Genomic DNA, 20,057 nt, shown 5'->3' with positions numbered 1-20,057 from the left:
GGGGAAAAAGGGGGGGGGAAACCTGCAGGAACTCGCAAGACATTTTCGTCTTGCGAAGCAAGCCCATAGGGAAATTCGTTTTGCGAAGCGCCTCCAAAACGGAAAACCCTTTCGTCTAGCGGGTTTTCCGTCTTGCGAGGCATTCGTCTTGCGGGGCACCACTGTACAGGGTCAGAAATGGTGCTTTATTCTTGGGGTTTTATGCGGTGCTTGTGCAACGTTGTGATGGGGTGAGGGGAGTCCTAGTATGGTAGGGTTCCCTTGAGGTCGCCTCCTTGGGTTCTACGTGTCTTACTCGAGAGTAAGACTCCGTTCATGTGCCCCCCTCCATTCTGTAACAGTCCCCCATTTGGAGATAGATTTGCATTAGAGTTCTGAAAGAACTGCATTCCTTTCTCCGCACCCTAGATCTCGGTGATCATATATTTGCCTTCTCCCAAGTGCTTCATTTGCACATATTTAGGGAAGGTGGCTGTATTCTGCGAGTAGGAATAGGCTCTAAGGGGAAATGAGCTATGTTGGGCAGAACAACGGATAAGCCCCTATGATTCTAGCTAGGTTTGGGAATGCAGGTGAGTGGGCCCCCTTCCTTCTTGTGGTTTCCTGCATCTGGTATTCAGAAGCCTGGCTGCCTCCAGCAAAGCCTGGGAGCCCCCTGGCAGCATTCTCCTCCTCCATGAACCTGTCTGATCCTCTTCAGAAACCATCCACTGCCTCCGGGGGGGGGGGGGGAGAGAGATAGCTCGGCAGTTTAGCTCTGTGCTGTGTGGAGAAGGGCTTTCATTTGTCCCTCTGGAGTCTGCCAATGTCCAGCTTTGTCGCAGGATGGATCCAGCACCTACTCATGGGTCCAGAGGCTGCTCCCCTCCCTGAGGAAGCTGCACACTTGAACTGCAATTACGCGCAAAAGGGAGAAGGAGGCATTGCCAGCAGCACAGACCCCCTAGGGAGGATCTGGGCCAGCATATAAGGGGTGCCAGGGGAACCCCAAGAGCTCCAAGCAGCTGATGCCAAGGACCGGCATGGCAGACACTCCAGCCACAATGGCAGTAAGTGACCCTGGAGACTCCCCCTTCTCTCTTTTTCTTCCTGCCTTCCTACATCTGCGCTTCCTGTCTGGAACCTGCAGGCTTCTCTTTCACCTGCTTGTGTGCTGGATCAGCTCTTGCAGACCCTCTTTTCCAAGGACACTCCTGGATTTGCAGAAGCCATCCCAGATTCTGATTTGATCCTGGAATGTCCTAGTATTCCTTTTATTGTTGTTTAGTCGTTTAGTCGTGTCCGACTCTTCGTGACCCCATGGACAGAGCATGCCAGGCACTCCTGTCTTCCACTGCCTCCCACAGTTTGATCAAACTCATGTTCTTAGCTTCGAGAACACTGTCCCACCATCTCGTCCTCTGTCGTCCCCTTCTCCTTGTGCCCTCCATCTTTCCCAACATCAGGGTCTTTTCCAGGGAGTCTTCTCTTCTCATGAGGTGGCCAAAATATTGGAGCCTCAGCTTCAGGATCTGTCCTTCCAGTGAGCACTCAGGGCTGATTTCCTTCAGAATGGAGAGGTTTGATCTTCTTGCAGTCCATGGGACTCTCAAGAGTTTCCTCCAGCACCAGAATTCCTTGTCATCCCTATTTTCATCAGAGAAAACGTTGGAGGATTTTGGTCCTGCAGGGAGCCGAGAAATTTTGGTTGGGTTGGGTGGAGGACCAAAAATAGGGCAGCGGATTTCCTCCCTATGGAAACATCCATGTTCTACTTGCATTCCTTGTTGCTGCAATAACGATGGCAAGGGTGATTTTTATTCCAGACTCAGCAGCAGCAGCAGGACGGCAGGTTGGAGGGGAGCCATTTCTGGGGCTGCCAGAGCAGAGCCTCCTCCTCCTGCTGCCTGTCATAGAATCAGCATTGGAAGGGACCTCCAAGAATCATCTAGTCCAAGTCGCTGCAATGCAGGGATGGCAGCTAATCCCTCTTTCCTGTTTGCTTCCATCTATCCACCCACCCACCAGTCCTCCTCCATCTGCCTCCACTGTCCCCCCTCCCTTTCCCCTTTTGGAGCTCCATTCACTTCCTTGCTCCCTCTAGCTCATCCTTCCTTTGTATCTTCTCACAAGACTGATTTCCCTCTCCACCCTTCCCTTTCCCTTCTTTCCAACCTTCTCCTCCATCTCTCCCTTGCCCCACTTCTTTCTTTCCTCCTGGGCCCACACTTCCTAGTCTCCTCCAACCAAGGCTCTCCTCTCCCACTTCCCCAGTAAGTCTTGTGCATTTGCAAGGTAGATTCCTTGTCAGTGATCCCTGCATTGTAGAGGGTTGGACTAGATGCTTTTTTGTGTCCCCTCCAAAGTCTATAATCCTATGATTGTATCATCAACAACAGCTCTCCATCCCTGGAAGTCTTTGGGCAGAGGTTGGGGAACCATCTGTCAGGGATTCTGTAGCTGTGTTTCCTGCACTGCAGGGGCCAAATGACGCTCTGGGGTTCTTCTTCTTCTTCTATTTCTCCTCCTCCTCCTCCTCTTCCTCCTCCTCCTCCTTCTGCAGAGGGTAACCTTCAGTGACCTGGTCAAGGGAAGCCACGGCATCACAAGGGTCTGAAGGGAACGTGATGGAGCCAAAGCAGTGATGTGACGTGTGGCTGGAAAAGGTGAACAATAATCTCAGCACAGTCCCAAAATGTCAGTGTTTTGGAATAGAACAGGCACAGGACCATGGACATAGCCAGGATTTATTTATTTTTTGAGGGGTGCAAGCTTTATGTTGGGTGGGGGGCAGAACTGTGATACAATTGGTCAGTTAGTTAAATGTTTTCTATCTATTTACTTGATTTAGGGGGGCCAGCTGCCCCCTGCACACACACCCCCACACTGCTATGCACACACACACAAGAGAATTGTAAAAGTCACCATTACTGCTATTTTACATTGTGCCATTGGCATGGGTGGCCTTTTGCAAAGTGTTAAAGGACAGGTCCCTGCCCTGAGGCAGAATTCAATCCAGGAAGAACAAGAATGATTTTGGCCACAGGGGTTGGGCAGTGGTGAGGGAGCCAAGACGAGACCACAGAAGACCAGAGAGGGGGAAATTATAGGGTGGGTGTATATTTGTACACACACAAACATATATCGTAGATCATTAAGAGCTGCAGAAAATTGGTGTGGCTGTTCTTCATGGGCCAGAAAGTAATTTTAGGCTTATGTCAGCTTGAGACCCTAGGATCGCCATATTTCAAAAAGTAAAAACCAGGACACCCCGAAAGTTGTTGGACAATTCCACCTTTGATATCCTGGCCAGAGAATCCTATGATGGATATTTATGAATTTCTGCATGGCATGTAGAGAGTGGATCGAGAGAATTTTTCTCCTCTCCCAACATTAGAGCCCATAATGAAGATTATTGTTGGAAGATTCAGGGGGCATAAAAGGAAGTCCTTCTTAGTTAAATGGTGGAACTCCCTGCCTCATGTCCACCAACCAATGAGCCTTTCAAGGACAAATTCCAGGAGGAGGAGAGGGCTCTGCTCTGGCTCCACAAGGAGAGGCAGCCATGCTTCTGAAAAGCAGTTGCTGGAAGCCACAGGAGGGGAGAAGAGGGATCCTGCTTGGGGGTTTCCTGTTGGGGCACCTGATCGGCCACTGTGAGAACAGGAGGCCGGGCTAGATGGGCCCTTGGTTTTAGCAGCAGCCGGGCAATAGTCCTTTCTGGGCTCCTGAAAGGGCACAGGAGGAAGCCAGGTGAGCCCCGCGCTTCCTCCAGGGGCCACCCTTCTCTCTCCCTCTTCTAGCTGTGTGACTTTCTCCAGGTCTCAGAAGCTTCGCCAGGGTGGGTCTCTCTCGCGACTCCTTTTCGCAACGCTGGAGGCCCTCAACAGCACAGCCAGCTTACTGGGCCAGTTCTCCTTCATCCTGGTGGGCATCCCTGGTCTGGAAGCCTTCCATACCTGGATTGGGACCCCCCTCTTCCTCATGTACGTCCTGACTGTGCTGGGGAACGTCACCATCCTCTTCATCATCAAGACAGAGCCCAGTCTCCACCAGCCCATGTACCTCTTCCTCTCCATGCTGGCCGCCAACGACCTGGTCATCAGCACCTCCACCTTGCCCAAGATGCTGGCCATCATGTGGTCGGGCACCAGGGAGATTGGCTTCCATGCTTGCCTGACGCAGATGTACTTCATCCACACCTTCTCCATCATAGAGTCCGCCATCTTGCTGGCCATGGCCTTTGACCGCTATGTCGCCATCTGCCACCCTCTCCACTATGCGGCCATCCTTAGCAACACAGCAGTGGCCAGGATGGGGCTGGCGGCGGCTGCCCGGGGCATGATCCTGGTCCTGCCCTGCCCCCTCCTCCTCCTCAAGAGGCTGCCTGGTGGCTTCCGAACAGTCATCCAGCACACCTACTGTGAGCACATGGCGGTGGTCAAGCAGGCCTGCAGTGACACAACTGTCAACCGGGTGTATGGCATCTGCGTGGCCCTCTCAGTGGTGGTGCTGGACCTGGGGCTAATTGCTGCCTCCTACACCATGATCCTCCGGGCCGTCTTCCGGCTCTCATCATGGGACGCTCGCGCCAAGGCCCTGGGCACCTGTGCGGCCCACACCTGCACCATCTTGGTCTCCTATGTGCCCGCCCTCTTCACCTTCCTGACCCACCGGATTGGCCACCATGTGCCTCCGTACATCCACATCCTGCTGGCCTGCCTCTACCTCCTCCTGCCGCCCATGGTGAACCCCCTCGTCTATGGGGTGAAGACCCAGCAGATCCGCCAGAGGGTGCTTGGCCTTTTTGGCCAAGGGCGAAAGGGCCCTGCAAACCACTAGTCACATCCTTGCCCTCCTGGGTGCCAAGCCGGGCTCTGCCAGGCACAGTGCCTCTCCCACAACACTGGCATTTGGGCAGAAACCACGAGAGGGGGCCACAAATGTTTGCTTCCGTTTTATTTATCTCATGTCTGTTTCCAGTTATTTTTATTAGTAAATAAGGTAAGCCAAAGCTTCTCTCCATATGAACCTCATGGGGCTTGGGGCTGCTTCTGTATCCAGCCGAGACTCAGGCAGACTCAGTGCCTGCAAACTCCTTTGAGCAGCTGTGGATGGTTCGACATTCCTGGACTGGGAGAGCCTGGCCGCAGCAGCTCTCGCCTTCGCTTCTTCAAGGCTGGATGACCACAGTGCCCTCCATGTGGGGCATCCCTTGCGCTTGATCCAGAATCTGCAACTGGTGCAGAATGCTGCAGCACAATTTTTCATGATTTCAGTGTATCTTTTTGTAAACTGCCTTTGTAAACTGTTTTGTTTACAATCAAGCGGTATATACATTTTATGAAATAAATAAATAAATGATCACTAAATTTACTGCTTCAAAACATCCCCCAAAATGTCCATTTCCCCATGAGTCTGCTAGGCTGGTTTAGATGCATTCTTTTGCAGTGTCTGCCAAATTATATTTACTGAAAACCATACTTTCTCAATCCATTTGGATATACGTAGGAAATTGGCTTCTCTCTCCTCAATGTGTAGCTATCACAAACTCAGCAGCAGTAACAAGGTTGAATGCTGCAAAGTGGGCCATGAAGCCTCCTGCCTGATGTCAAGTGGCAGGGAGTTCCAAAGTACACTTGCTGCCACATCAAAACATCCAGGGCAGGGCTGGCAGGTTGCACATTCAGTGGCCCAGTATACCACTTCCATAAATGCTTAATTGTGATTCAAGAGACACTGAGGTCCTTGCAGAGATGACAGGGCAGCTTTCCAGATTAGTTAGCTGGGAGTGAGACAGTTGGCAGAGTGGCATTGGGCTCTCTAAGATGCCAGCTACTGCAGCAATTGCTTTCTTGAGTCTTTTTAGCACTGCAATACCATTTCTTTAAAAAATAAAAAAGGTTGATTTTTAAGTCATGGCCGTGTGTGAGCAAATACTCCACATCTGCCAAGCTTTCAGGAGCAGGACTAAGGGGTGAAAGGAAGCCCCCCAGATCCCCAAAGGTTGAGGCAAAGGATCTATCTCCCTTCTTCCTTTTCCTTATCAGTTAATTCCACCTAAGAAATGGGAAGAAAGCAGCTGCTCATGTTAAAATTCATGAGCTGACGATGGTATGATTTGTCAGCAATAAATATGATTTGTTCTTATCTGTAAGTGAAGTCACATTTGAAACAATACAGAAGTAGTCAAAGGGAATTTCCTAGGAAGTCTTTTATTCAGCCTCGCCTGCGATCATATGTGCTGAACACACAGAAACACATTGATAATGTGAAATAACTGGGAGTTACAGACTCCAAATGGGGGCCAAAGACCTCTCGGCCTCTAAGAGTTGCCTCCTATGCCTTATACCATGGGTAGACAAACTAAGGCCCGGGGGTCAGATCCGGCCCAATCGCCTTCTCAATCTGGCCCGCAGACAGTCCAGTAATCAGCATGCTTTTACATGAGTAGAATGGGTCATTTTATTTAAAATGCATCTCTGGGTTATTTCTGGGGCATAGGAATTCATTCACCCCCCCAATATATATATATATATATAGAGAGAGAGAGATTAGCCCCCCACAAGGTCTGAGGGACAGTGGACCAGCCCCCTGCTGAAAAAGTCTGTCTAATACCCTCAGGGCACATTCAACATAAAGTCACAAAATAGAAATTAAATAAACAATTAAAAAACAGTAAACCACCCCTCCTCACCACATTTTAAAAGGGCATTAGATGTCAATCAGCCAAAGGCCTGGTTAAAGAGGTGTGTTTGTGAGGGGACCCAGAGCTTATAGGGTTAATAGCTCGGGATGTGAGGTCCTGTTGCGCAGGGGGGGGGGTGTGTTGGGACTGCACTCAGGCCCCTCCGGTCCAGGCAGGAGACAGTGCCGTGGTACCTGCGGTGGCGGCAGCTGCTGCTGCTCTGAGGAAAGACCAGAGAGCAATGGGTTTGCTAGTGCTGAGCATGGATGCCTCCCAGTTGCCCCACATTGAAGGGTTGGAGAATGCCCAGGCTATTTGGCAGTTACTTGAGAGGGTCCATCACAGAACCACAGCAGGGGCCAAGATCCATGTCACCAGAAGTTTGTTTGAGCTGAGGCTACATCCGGGGGACAGCATCAGGGAGCACGTGACAAAAATGGTGGCTGTTTATAACCGGCTGAGGCAGTTAAACGTGATTTTTCCAGAAGATTTGAAAGTTTACATTCTTCTGAGTTCACTAGACAAGAATTACGACCATTTGTGTCTGAACCTTGAAGCCATGCCCCCAGCAGATTTAACGCTGCAGTTTGTCTCAGGGCACCTGTGCAATGAAGAGGAACATCTGCAGAGAGAGGGTCGAGCTGGCTCAGGCTGTCCTGCTTCCAGGGGGGGGGGCAGTAAAGACTGAAGACACTGCAAAGGCTTTTGCTACAAGTCGTTGTTATCATTGTGGCTCAAAAGACCACCTGCGTAAACTGCCCCAAGAAACAGGATGCCTCCAAGGTCGTTGCCCCAGGTAACCAGATTAGAGGAATGGGACGGCATGGGAACGCACAGAGAGGTCCCAGGGGAAACGAAGGAGACACAAGTTTGCATCATTTGGCAGCTTCCATGGCAACGGTGAAGGATGGCAACCAGAGCAATGTACAGCATTGGGTGATCAACAGTGGAGCAAGTTATCATCTGCTGCCATCTGGTGTCCAAATGCAGAACTGCAGAGCTGTTTCCATTGGAAAAACAGTCTCACTTGCCGAATGGTTCCAAGAGACAGCTGACAACTGTTGAATGTCAGAACAGGCTATTTGTTCTGGAAATGCCTCAAGCAGGTAAGGGAAACACTGAGTCAGCACAGGTAATCTGCCTGAGAGGTTCAAAGTCACCAGTGTATGGGTTGGGTTGGTGCAATGAGAACTAGAGAGTTTTGAGGAAGTTCAACAGTTGCCTGAAGCAGAAGCCAGGAAATGGCAAGAGGCAATGGAGAAAGAGATGAACTCAATGAGGTCTCTAGGTGTGTTCTCCACCACGAAGCTGCCCGAAGGCAAGCAGGCAGTGAGCTGTCGTTAGGTTTACAGAATTAAACCCACAGTGACAGGAGAACCACAGTACAAGGCTAGACTAGTAGCCAGAGGTTTCACACAGCAGAAAGGGTTGCATTACACTGGAGCCTAAAGCTGTATAATGAACGGGTTTTCCACCTTGCGTATGAATTCTTTGATGGGAACCAAGAGAGGAGCTCTTCCAGAAGCTTTATCCACATCCAATAAATTAAATGGCTTCTCCCGTATGAATTCTTTGATGGGAAGTGAGATGGTGACTCTTGCGGAAGCTCTTTCCACATTCCCTGCACTGATAGGGTTTCTCCCCTGTGTGAATTCTTTGATGGGAAGTGAGAGAGGAGCTGCTCCTGAAGCTCTTTCCACATTCCACACACTGATAGGGTTTCTCCCCTGTATGAATTAGTTGATGAGAAGAGAGAATCTTCTTGTCACGGAAGCTCTTTCCACATTCCACACACTGATAGGGTTTCTCCCCTGTATGAATTCTTTGATGGGAAGTGAGATCGGAGCTCCTACTGAAGCTCTTTCCACATTCCATGCACCGATAGGGTCTCTCCCCTGTATGAAGTCTTTGATGGGAAGTGAGATTGGAGCTCCTACTGAAGCTCTTTCCACATTCCAGGCAGTGATAGGGTTTTTCCCCTGTATGAATTACTTGATGGGAAGTGAGATGGCCTCTCTTCCTGAAGGTCTTTCCACATTCCATGCACTGATAGGGTTTCTCCTCTATATGAATTAGTTGATGGGAATTGAGAAGGGAGCTCGTACTGAAGCTTTTCCCACATTCCACACACTGATAGGGTTTCTCCCCTGTATGAATTATTTTATGGGAAGTGAGATGGCCACTCTGATTAAAACTCTTTCCACATTCCAAGCACTGATAGGGTTTTTCCACTGTATGAATTAGTTGATGGGAATTCAGAAGGGAGCTCCTACTGAAGCTCTTTCCACATTCCAAGCACTGATAAGGTTTCTCTCCTGTATGAATTAGTTGATGGGATGTGAGGTGGCCTCTCTTCCTGAAGGATTTTCCACATTCCAAGCACTGATAGGGTTTCTCTCCTGTATGAATTAGTTGATGTGAATTGAGAAGGGAGCTCGTACTGAAGCTCTTTCCACATTCCATACACCGATAGGGTTTCTCCCCTGTATGTATTCTTTGATGAGAAGTGAGATGGCCACTCTGACTGAAGCTCCTTCCACATTCCACACACTGATAGGGTTTCTCTCCTGTATGAATTAGTTGATGGGAAGTGAGATTGGAGCTTGTACTGAAGCTCTTTCCACATTCCACGCACTGATAGGGTTTCTCCCCTGTATGAATTAGTTGATGGGAAGTGAGATGGCCCCTCTGACTGAAGCTCTTTCCACATTCCAAACACTGATAGGGTTTCTCCCCTGTATGAATTCTCTGATGGCAAGCGAGATCAGAGCTCTTCCTGAAGCTCTCTCCGCATTCCACGCACTGATAGGGTTTCTTTCCATTGAGAATTCTTTGTTGGAAAGTGTAATGGAAGCTCTGACTGCAGCTCTCTCCACACACCAAATGTTTACGTGTCTTCTCCTCTCTGGGGATTTTGCTGTGGTCACCCTTTTTCTTGATTTCCAATTCTTCAGAATCTGCAATGGAGACAAAAAGGGATTAGAGCCTCAGGAACAAGTGGAGCCCTCAATTATGGAAGAATGCTAATTAAATGGGTTTTTTAATTGGGCCTCAAGGGTGGGATGTGCCTGGGAGGAGAGGAGAAGGGGAGCCCCAATTATAGTGGTTCTGGGTAGGGGGAGGTAAGGCGTGGGACGAGGAACAGGCCGGGTAAGGGGCACTTGGCCCAGGCAGTTAGTGACTCTGCTGTGTGCCAGCTCCTCCTCCAACCTAGGGAATTGGGGTTGTTGTATCAGCCAGCCCTTGGGTCTGCACTGCTGCTGTTGAACACCATGTCGGCCCAGATTATAATCACCCTCATCCACAATTTGATTATCGTTGAGGAGGCTGATCTGGCCTGTATCACTGAGACCTGGGTGGGTGAACATGGTGGAGTTGGTCTCACCTAGTTGTGCCCACCTGAGTACTCAGTACAGCATCAGGCCAGACTCAGGGGTCAAGGAGGGGGGAGTTTCTGTGATCTATAGAGATTCTCTATCTCCAGGCTCCTGTCCATTGGGGGGGGGGGATCTAGAGTGTGTGTTCCTTGCGTTGTGTAATCGGGACAGATTAGGGATTCTGCTGGTTTACCGCCCGACTCGCTGCCCAACAGTCTCCCTGCCTGAGCTGACAGAACTGGTCTCAGAGGCGGCGTTGAGGACTCCCAGACTGCTGGTTCTGGGATACTTCAACACCCATGTTAAGGCAGCTGCCTCTGGGTAGATCAGGACTTCATGGCTGACATGACAACTATGGGGCTGTCCCAACATGTCTCTGGCCCAACGCACAAGGCAGGCCACACACTGGACCTTGTTTTCTTGACTGGGCAGGAAGAGGGTGATCTGAAAGTGGGGGACATGGACATCAGTCCCTTGTCATGGTCAGATCACTTCCTGTTGAGATTTAGAATATCAGCACCTTCCCCCCTCCATAGAGGCGGGGGCCTATTAGGAAGGTCCGCCCTCAGAGGCTGATGGATCCAGTAGAATTCCAAACAGCTCTGGGGGTTTTTCCAGCTGATATGACTGGTGTTCCTGTTGAAGCCCTGGTCAACCTCTGCAGCACCCGAATGGCTTGGGCAATTGACACGATCACCCCTGAGTACCCTCTCCCACTTGGTGGAGCCTCATTGGCTCCCTGGTATACTCCAGAGCTCAGGGCGAGGAAACAAGCTGGGAGACGTCTTGAATGCAAGTGGAGGAAAGATCCGAATGAGTGCAACCAAACACTGGTAAGGGCTCATTATCAAGTCTACCTAGTGGCAGTGAAGGTAGCAAAGGCATACTTTGCTGCCTCCACTGCACCCTCAGGTAGTCTGGCAGAGCTTTTCCGGGTTGTACAGGGACTTTTACAGGCTGGCCCTAAGGAGGTGATAAACCAGTGGTAGCTCACTTTGACTTGTTTGCACTGCTTTGGTCACCCTGTATGATGACCTCTGTCGAGAGAGACACGAGAACATATCCCTGTTAATTCTTCCCGACCTCTCAGCGGCTTTCAATACCATCAACCATGGTATCCTTCTGGAGCGACTCTCCAAATTAGGAGTGGGTGGCACCACTTTGCAGTGGTTCCAGTCCTACTTGGATGGTCACTCCCAGAGGGTGTTGCTTGTGGAATGCTTTTCAGCCCCATGGAACCTTCAATGTGGGGTTCCGCAGGGCTCAGTCCTATTTGACTGCTGGGTGGTGGTATCTGGTGACACTCAGCTCTGTTTCTCCTTTACATCTGCAGGTGATGCAGTGGAAGTGCTGGACCAGTGTCTTGCCTCGGTAATGGACTGGATGAGAGCCAACAAACTGAAGCTCAATCCAGATAAGACTGAGGCACTGTCAGTGGGTGGTTCCCTAGACAGGATGGCTGGGAGGTTACCTGCTCTGGGTGGGGTTACACTGCCCCTGAAGGAGTAGGTTTGTAGCTTTGGGGTCCTCCTAGATCCTTTGCTGTCGCTTGAGGCTCAGGTGGCCTCGGTGGTCTGGAGTGTCTTCTATCCCCTTAGGCTGGTGGCCCAGCTATGCCCCTCTCTGGACAGGGAGAGCCTAACTGCTGTTGTCTATGCTTTGGTAACCTCAAGGTTAGATTACTACAATGCGTTATAAGTACTGCTGCCTCTGAGGACAGATCAGAAACTTCAGCTAGTGCAGAATTCAGGGGCCAGGTTGCTCACTGGAGCACTGGCTACCAATTAGTTTCCAGGCCCAATTCAAAGTGCTGGTTTTGAACTATAAAGCCTTAAACGGCTCAGGACCACAATACCTCAAGGACTGCCTCTTTCCATCTGAACCCACCCAGACCCGGAGATCATCTTCTGAGGTCCTCCTTCGCCTGCCTCCTCCTCAAGAGGTCCGGAGGGTGGCAACATGAGAACGGGGCCTTCTCTACAGTGGCTCCCCATCTGTGGAATGCTCTTCCCAGGGAAGTATGCCTGCCGCCTTCATTATACAGTCAAAAATGTTCCTTTTTAACCAGACCTTTGCCTGACTTGATCTATATCCTATAATGGCTCTTTTTGGTGGGCAAGAGATTTAGGACATAATATAGTGTTTGAGGGCTGGGAAAGATTGTGGAAGAAAGGGGTTAAGTTCACCGCATGTACTTTGTTAAAGGAAAATATTATGAAGATGACGTATAGATGGTATTTGACTCCTGTAAAATTAGCAAAGGTGTATCATAATTGTGATAATACATGTTGGAAATGTAAAAGGAAGGAACATTCTTTCATATGTGGTGGACCTGCCCCAAGGTGAAAGACTTCTGGGAAAAGATTTATAATGAATTGAAAAAAATGTTGAAATATACATTTATAAAGAAACCAGAGGCCTTTCTTCTTGGAATAACAGGTTTGGAATTGCCCAAGAAAGATGTTAAACTATTTTTGTATGCCACAACTGCGGCTCGTATTTTCTTAGCTAAAAAGTGGAAAACTCAAGAATTACCAACAGTAGAAGAATGGCAGATGAAGATGATGGATTTTATGGAGCTAGCCGATCTAACTGGAAGAGTCCGCGACCAGAAGGAGGTGGAACACCACAAAGAATGGAAGAAATTTAATGATTATTTAGCTAAATTTGTTAAGCTAAACTAACTGGAAATAGTTCCAGTTACAGATAGGTAGCCGTGTTGGTCTGCCATAGCCAAAACAAAAAAAAAAATTCCTTCCAGTAGCACCTTAAAGACCAACTAAGTTAGTTCTTGGTATGAGCTTTCGTGTGCATGCACACTTCTTCAGATACACAGATACTTCAGATACACAGATACACAGATACTTCAGATACACGTGTATCTGAAGAAGTGTGCATGCACACAAAAGCTCATACCAAGAACTAACTTAGTTGGTCTTTAAGGTGCTACTGGAAGGAATTTTTTTATTTTGTTTTAACTGGAAATAGTTTCCAGATACTTAATGGGCTTAGGATTGTATTTATGTTAACTGATAAAATAATATGTTTAGTACAAGAAGGAGAAGAATTAAAGATGTTAATGTTTAATTTAAAGGGTATCAAAATTGGGATTTGGAAAACCGTTATAAGGATATGCAATGAAATTCAACTAAGGGGAAACAAGGAAGTTGTTTTACAAAGTAAATAACCGTTATTTTCAATAAGGTTATGATTTATGTTTGTTATGTTTTGTTTGTTTTGTGTTTTTGTTTGTCATTGATATTGTAAAAACTAATAAAATTTTTGCAAAAAAAATATAATGGCTCTTTTTTGGGGGGGGGGTTAATCGGGTTGTTGTTTTTGTTCTGATTTTATGTATTTGATAATTTATATGAACTGCCCTGAGACCTTCGAGTATAGGGCAGTATAGAAATGAAATAAATAAATAAATTTGTAGTAGAGGAAGAACTGAAGAGACCTGGGTGTTATGTTCATTACCTTTGTGGTTTGTCATTAACCAACATATTTATTATTAGATTCTGATGGATAGTTGAATGTTGCTGTGTTTGATATAAGTTGTTCTTTTTAAAGTTATGGTACTTTTCATATTGGATCAGATTGTTATTACTAATGTTTCATGTGTATATATGTGTTGGAAGCCACCCAGAGTGGCTGGGACAACCCAGCCAGATGGGCAGGGTATAAATAAAAATTATTACTATTACTACTATTATTATCACTGCTACTACTACCTGAGATTCAATAAGCCTGGCTCTTCTCTGAGACGGATTTTGTTTGGCCCAGTCATGGCTTCTCCTCCATCGCCAATGTCAGGCGTCTCTTGGGTCAACCCAAGAAAACAAAAACAGGAAACCTGACAGAAGCTACTTATCTTTCCTAACAACTCTGAAGCTGACATTTAAGATGTCTGGGCAGTTCAGACCAGCCCAACTGTGGTAGAAGGAGGCAGAACTGGACAAAGACTTTTCACAGGGGGAAAATGTTATTTACGGTTTACTGTGGGGGTGTTAGGTTCCCCGGTGTTGTAGGGGGCGCTGTTGAGCTCTGTGGAAATATATGAGGTTTGTCACACGGAGGTATTTTTTAAATTTCCAGGCAGATAGGACGATCCCACAGGGAGCCTTACCAAGAGAGGCCACGATCTCACGATTCTCCTCCATGACGTCCTTATGCAGAGCTCTCTGGTCAGGATCCAGCAACGCCCACTCCTCGTCCATGAAACAAACAGCGACGTCTTCAAAGCACACTGGACCCTAAAAGAAAAAGGGAAATTTCCTCCTCTGAGACAGCAGAAATATGACCTGCTCCAGAATGCTCTGTCTCCTTCCTTCCTGTTAATGGCTGTGTTTTTTTAAAGTGATTCTTTTGCTTCCCACTTTAATAATGGAAGCTTCTTTTAACAAATGAATTCTTTTATTAGGCATTTATTTTATTGCCCCCTCTACTCTCCCCATGCACTGTTCTGGGGAGGGAACGTCAAGGAGAGGAGTGGAGAGCAGTGCTCTTTGTGCTGCTGATGGGGCTAGCTAGGGGAATCGTGGCCACTGCTGGTTATGGTTTCTCCAAAGCGTAGAAGCCTATTTTAGCAGTCCATGGTCAATGTAGAAATAAAGCAGTAACTGCAAATGAATCCTACTGGCAACATTCAGAAGACTGGTATGACAGAGTTATCTGGGCAGGAACTCCCGCAGTTCACAGCTGGAGTTAACTCTTTATCAGCAAGAACACGATGTTCACAGACTTGGCTGAGTTTCAGGCCTAATGAGAACAGAGCTCATTCCCTGAGCCTCTTCCTCCACAAAAGCAGTTGCTGAGAGTGAAGGCCCCCAGCTCCCCACAGCTTTCTAACTCCCCTCCTCTCTGGGGTTTCTGGCAAGGAATCAAATAGTGCACCATTGTGCAGCCTGCCTTTGCTCCTCCACTGCTCCATCCCTCAGCCTCTGTCCCCACAAGGCAGCTTCCCCTGACCTGATCTGGTTCCACAGCCGCTGCTTCCCTTCTGCCCCCATGAAAAGGCGGATCAGGAGGTCTTGCCGGCATCATTCTGTCTCCTGCAAGAGAGAAAAGGTAAGCAGGATGCTAGGAGTGCCTGCTTCTATCACAGGTGAAATAGGGCATCTCTAACTACAGATGGGCCTGAAGAAGAAGAAGAAGAATTTATTATTTATACCCCGCCAATCTGGCTGAGTCTCCCCAGCTACTCTGGGTGGCTCCCAATCAAGTGTTAAAAACAGTACAGCGTTAAATATTAAAAACTTATTTCCTTCACATCTGGTGGGAGGGCGTTCCACAGGGAGGGCACCACTACCGAGAAGGCCCTCTGTCTGGTTCCCTGTAACCTCACTTCTCGCAATGAGGGAACCGCCAGAGGGCCCTCAGAGCTGGATCTCAGTGTCTGGGCAGAACAATGGGGGTGGAGACACTCCTTCAGGTCTACTGGACCGAGGCCGTTTAGGGCTTTAAAGGTCAGCACCAACACTTTGAATTGTGCTCGGAAACGTACTGGGAGCCAATGCAGGTCTCTCAGGACCGGTGTTATGTGGTCTTGTCGGCCGCTCCCAGTCACCAGTCTAGCTGCCGCATTCTGGATTAATTGCAGTTTCCGGGTCACCTTCAAAGGTAGTCACACCTGCTAAGAACATTTGGACGTTTGTGCCCATTTCATATGTTAGTTGTGCAGAAATACTTCTCCCTTCCTTTGGACCCTTGTTCCCAACTGTTCCCCCCCCCCCCAAAAAAGGAACTCACAGATTAGTTGGAAAACCAACAGAACGAGACCAAATGGAGAAAAGCCACCTTCCTCCTTACCCAGTGGCCTCTCTCTGGTGTCCAACGGAGGCCTCTCTGCCTCACAGGAATCCAGGTCCATTTCTGCAAAACGATCCCTTTTCTGAAAGAGCAACAACGATTCCAAACAGAGAATGAATGGTGAGAAATGTTAGAAAGAGAATGACAAGGACAGAAGTTTAAGGGTGTTAGATCTCATTCCCAGAAAAAGGATGGGCCAACAGTAGAGCATTATGGGATGTTCTCCGTCCTGTTTGGAGCCCCTTGGGAGTATCCAGAGGAAAGTCTCTCTCACCTGCTCTCTCTCCTCTGCCTGACTCAGGAGGAAACCTTCGGCCAGGGCCACCGCCTGGGAACTGGTCTCTGCTCCACAGTCCCTCACCCAGCTCTCCATCTTCGGCGGAAGGACAGCCAGGAACTGCTCCAAGATCACCAGGTCCAGCATCTCAGCTTTCGTGTGCCTTTCTGGCTTCAGCCACTGACGATCAAGGTGGTAGAGTCGGCTGCAAACCTCTCGGGGTCCTTTAGCCTCCTGGCAGCAGAACCTCCCAAACTGCTGGATCTGCACCTCTGAGCGGAGGGTGTCCTCCTCACCCAGGATCTTCAGCACAGAGTTTTCCCAGAATCCCCCACTGCTCCCAGTTTGCTTGGCATGGCCTCTTCCTGCTCCAGGGCCAGCTGGGTCTTGCTCATCCATCTGTGCTCTCAGGAAGCCTCTGAGAGATCGGAAGGAACCCTTTGGTCTTCTGCCAAGTTCTGGCCGTGTTAATGAGAAGCTCTAGCAAATCCTAAAAAGCAAAGACATTGTTCTGTTACAGAATTTGTAGTTCACAAGAAGGAACAGGATCCTGAGCCAGCATGGATGAGTCTTGCTAGGAACCAGGGCTGGATGGCACCACAGGCCAAACCATGAGAGATCTTCTTTAAAAAGAGGAGGAGGAGGAGGAGGAGAAGGAGAAGGAGAAGGAGATGGAGAAGAATTTATCTAGTCCTAATAGAAGGAAGATTGCAATGCAAAATGTGGAGGCAACGGAAGGGATTTGTGGGTGATTAATCAGCCTGGTGGCGCTGTGGGTAAAAGCTCAGCGCCTAGGGCTTGCCGATCGTCAGGTCGGCGGTTCGAATCCCCGTGACGGGGTGTGCTCCCGTCGTTCGGTCCCAGCGCCTGCCAACCTAGCAGTTCGAAAGCACCCCCGGGTGCAAGTAGATAAATAGAGACCGCTTACTGGCGGGAAGGTAAACGGCGTTTCTGTGTGCTGCGCTGGCTCGCCAGATGCAGCTTCGTCACGCTGGCCACGTGACCTGGAAGTGTCTCCGGACAGCGCTGGCCCCCGGCCTATAGAGTGAGATGGGCGCACCAACCCCAGAGTCTGTCAAGACTGGCCCGTACGGGCAGGGGTACCTTTACCTTTAATCAGCCTGGTTGCTCCTGCCTTCCAATCAATGCATGAAGTCAGAACTGACTGACAAGGGAGTCATTTGTATCTTGTGAAAAATGGATGCTTGGCTCTAGTGGGGGTTCTCACCCGGGGGTCCTCAGGAGTTGCTCCCCCCCACCCCCACTCCCCTGCTTCTGTCTCCTTTTTTGCACTTGAACTCTCTGCCACTCTCAAGACAGACTCCTGGAGTGGGGTCCCTTTTTCTTTGCTCCGAGGGCCAGGAATGTATCTGGTCAACCACCTGAGGGCCAAGTGGGCAGGGCCAAAGACACCTCCCTTGAAATTTAGGCTAAGGTCCCTGGAGGCTCAGTGAGGAGCAGCGCCCATTTCCAGCTCGGCTGGTTTTCCAGCACCAATCCCTTTGGGAGAGAGAGGATGGGGTCCTGGGATGCCCTGCTCTGGGTGCGAGGGGATTGCTGCAGTGGCCTCCGTGGGGAGCTGCCCTGGGACACACTGGGAAACTGGTCTGCAATGCAGCAGACTATGGGCTGGGATCCCTCTCTTTATTCCTGGCCTCTCTTTCCCACCTTTTTTTCCTTCCTCCCTCCCTCCCCGTGAGTTTTTTTGAGGGGGGGGGGCTAGTCCATCTCGTCCAGCTTTGGAAAACCATTTGCACATGTTTCCTCTGTTGTGCAATGGGACTCCTTTGTTTAAAGAAAGGAGATTTTTTCTGAAGGGGGAGATGGAGGGCCAACTGAGTTTGGGATCCTCTGCTCTGCAGGAAGGAGGGAGAGCGTGGCAGCCCTGGCCCCTCCCTGGCAGGACCCTCTCCTCCCCCCTGACTTGGGGTCCCCCCTCCCCTGCAGGAGCAGATCAGCCCCCCCCCAGGCCTCCTCCCCTGCTGCAGCCCTGGGACCCCCACCAGATCCCAGAGAGAGAGAGAGGAGACTCACCAGATCCCAGGAGGGGGGAGCGAGGCAGCCCTTGCAGGAGAGACACCCAAGCAGGGAAGGACTGGGGGGGGGGGGCTTGGCTCTGGAGGACCTGCCCCCCTTGCTTCCTGGCCTCTCTAGGAAGGCAGCTCGGTTCCCTTTAACCCTTGCAATGCCGAGTCCATCCTGCTCAGCCCTTCCTCCCTTTGCACATCCTGACCGACACGCTGCGCCCCTGAACAGATCCCGGCTCGCCAAGGGTCTCTCAGTTCGGCTTGAATTTCTGGAGCGCAGAAAGGGGGGGGGGGAGGTCCAGAGACGGGGAGCAACTGGGGCGGAGTGTGGAGCGTGTGCAACTCCCTCCCCCCCCCCCCACTTTCCCTCCCGGCTGGGCTTGTGCTGGACCAGAGCAGCTCCTCTTCTGGGGCCACGCCCCCTCTCCCCCCACACCCACCAATAGATTGATTGACATATTTATGGAACCGTTTAAAGCCGATTTTGCGGGGGGGGGGGAGGGAAGAGACCTGAATCCTGATTGGAAGGGATCCAAATGGTCCGGATCCTCCAGACGTGCTTATAGTTGTTCAGCAACTACCTGTTAAATCACCCTACCCAAGAATGGAAGATTTGAGACTGGGCGATAGTTGGCCATATTGGCCAGGTCCAAATATATTTTGGTTTTTTTAAGAACCAGACAGGGTTCTAGCACCCTCCTGCCCTGGCCTTGCTCCCACAGTGCAGTCTACCTTTTTCCGAGTCTAAGCGACTTTATCTGCAAAAAAAACTTTGCAAAATCATTGCAGGAGATCTTGGGGTCTTTACCAGGCTCCGACGGCAAAGGTGGTTCTGTTAAATTGCGAACCACCTGAAAGAGTCTCCTGCTGCTGTTTTCTGCAGGTGCAATAGAGGCGGTGAAGAAAGTCCGCTTTGCCACCACAATCACCACTTGGTAGGCTTGACGTTGAGCTCTAACCCATGTCTGGTACAATTCAAAATGAGTTTTCCACCACTGGCTCTCTAGCCATCTCAGCAATTGTTTCATCATGCTCAGCTCCAGGGAAAACCACGGGGCTATCTGCGCTTCATTCAGTCAGAGAAGGCGCTTCAGAGCTAGACAGTCGATAGCCCTGGTTAACTCCAGATTCCAGCAGGCCACCAGGGAATCAGCTAAAAGGTCATCAACATGGGATAAAGCATCCCCTACCACTCTCTGGAAACCATTTGGATCCATTAAGTGGCGGGGGCAGAGCATCCGTATTAGTCCTACCTCCCCGCAGAGGGGAAGGGTCACAGAGAAGTCCAGTTGCACCAGGAAGTGATCTGACCTGCAGCTAATCTTGCACCAAAGAGTTGCCCCATTTTATCAGGAGACATTCTGTCCTTAAGGTATCAGGAATGCCCTTACTCTTTGTTCACCACATACCAAAGTGTATGCATAATACAGAAGAGGCTCACATGCTGCATGAAGGTGCCCAGAGAGTCCTTTGTTTGCTTGTTTAATTAATATGCAATTAACCAGAGTCCTTATATGGAATCACTAGTAGGGTGTTATCCCAAATGATTGGAAGGTACTCTATGCATATGTATAGCCTTAACAGATAAGGGAAAAGTATAGTAGGAAGGCCCCTTCTACAGGAGGCTTCTCAGTCCTTTTGGATGTTAATCCACCAAGCCTGTCTGTCTGGCCAGCAAAGACAATAAACATTCCTTTGTTCTTCTCATGCAACAGCGTGACATTTTCCTTCAGCCTGTTAATTTGCAAAATCTGACCATGGCAATCCTTTTGTCTCACTTTTGCTTAGCATCACATCACCCACATCCACATAGGTGAACACCAGGTCCAAGGCATGTCCGTGACTATGACCAACGTGACTATGGCCAAACTTATTCAGGGACAGCCACATGAGGCCATGCT

General features: G+C 49.5%; 2 protein-coding genes across 2 annotated transcripts; one reads left to right on the top strand and one right to left on the bottom strand.

The window, feature by feature from the left end:
• Window positions 1-3,009: 3,009 nt before the first annotated feature.
• On the top strand, window positions 3,010-4,847 carry LOC307213923 (olfactory receptor 52P1-like; the record flags this gene model as incomplete). The annotated part of the gene is made up of 2 exons (XM_079972154.1): window positions 3,010-3,038; window positions 3,783-4,847. 2 exons carry the CDS (start codon window positions 3,010-3,012, stop codon window positions 4,819-4,821), a joined length of 1,068 nt encoding a protein of 355 aa, XP_079828280.1. The 3' UTR covers window positions 4,822-4,847.
• A 76-nt stretch (window positions 4,848-4,923) lies between these two features.
• LOC307214759 (uncharacterized protein) lies at window positions 4,924-18,323 on the bottom strand. Its single transcript, XM_079973737.1, has 6 exons — window positions 18,164-18,323; window positions 16,127-16,619; window positions 15,853-15,934; window positions 15,013-15,095; window positions 14,171-14,297; window positions 4,924-9,624 (listed from the first exon to the last, which is right to left on the bottom strand). Exons 2-6 carry the CDS (start codon window positions 16,526-16,528, stop codon window positions 8,213-8,215), a joined length of 2,106 nt encoding a protein of 701 aa, XP_079829863.1. The 5' UTR covers window positions 16,529-16,619; window positions 18,164-18,323; the 3' UTR covers window positions 4,924-8,212.
• Between the last annotated feature and the right edge of the window lie 1,734 nt (window positions 18,324-20,057).

This window comes from Podarcis cretensis (genome assembly GCF_951804945.1).
Source record: "Podarcis cretensis genome assembly, chromosome: 4".
Classification (NCBI taxonomy): Eukaryota; Metazoa; Chordata; class Lepidosauria; order Squamata; family Lacertidae; genus Podarcis; species Podarcis cretensis.
The sequence above is the reverse complement of the archived record's forward strand: the minus strand, read 5'-3'. Positions and strand labels throughout refer to the sequence as shown.

Bases quoted from the DNA above. Each gene is read 5' to 3' on its own strand.
- LOC307214759 (XM_079973737.1), bottom strand. From the start codon at position 16,528: ATGGATGAGCAAGACCCAGCTGGCCCTGGAGCAGGAAGAGGCCATGCC. The intron at 15,935-16,126 runs GTGAGAGAGACT...TTGCTCTTTCAG, and splicing joins AGGCAGAGGAGAGAGAGCAG to AAAAGGGATCGTTTTGCAGA. The intron at 15,096-15,852 runs GTAAGGAGGAAG...TCTCTCTTGCAG, and splicing joins CACCAGAGAGAGGCCACTGG to GAGACAGAATGATGCCGGCA.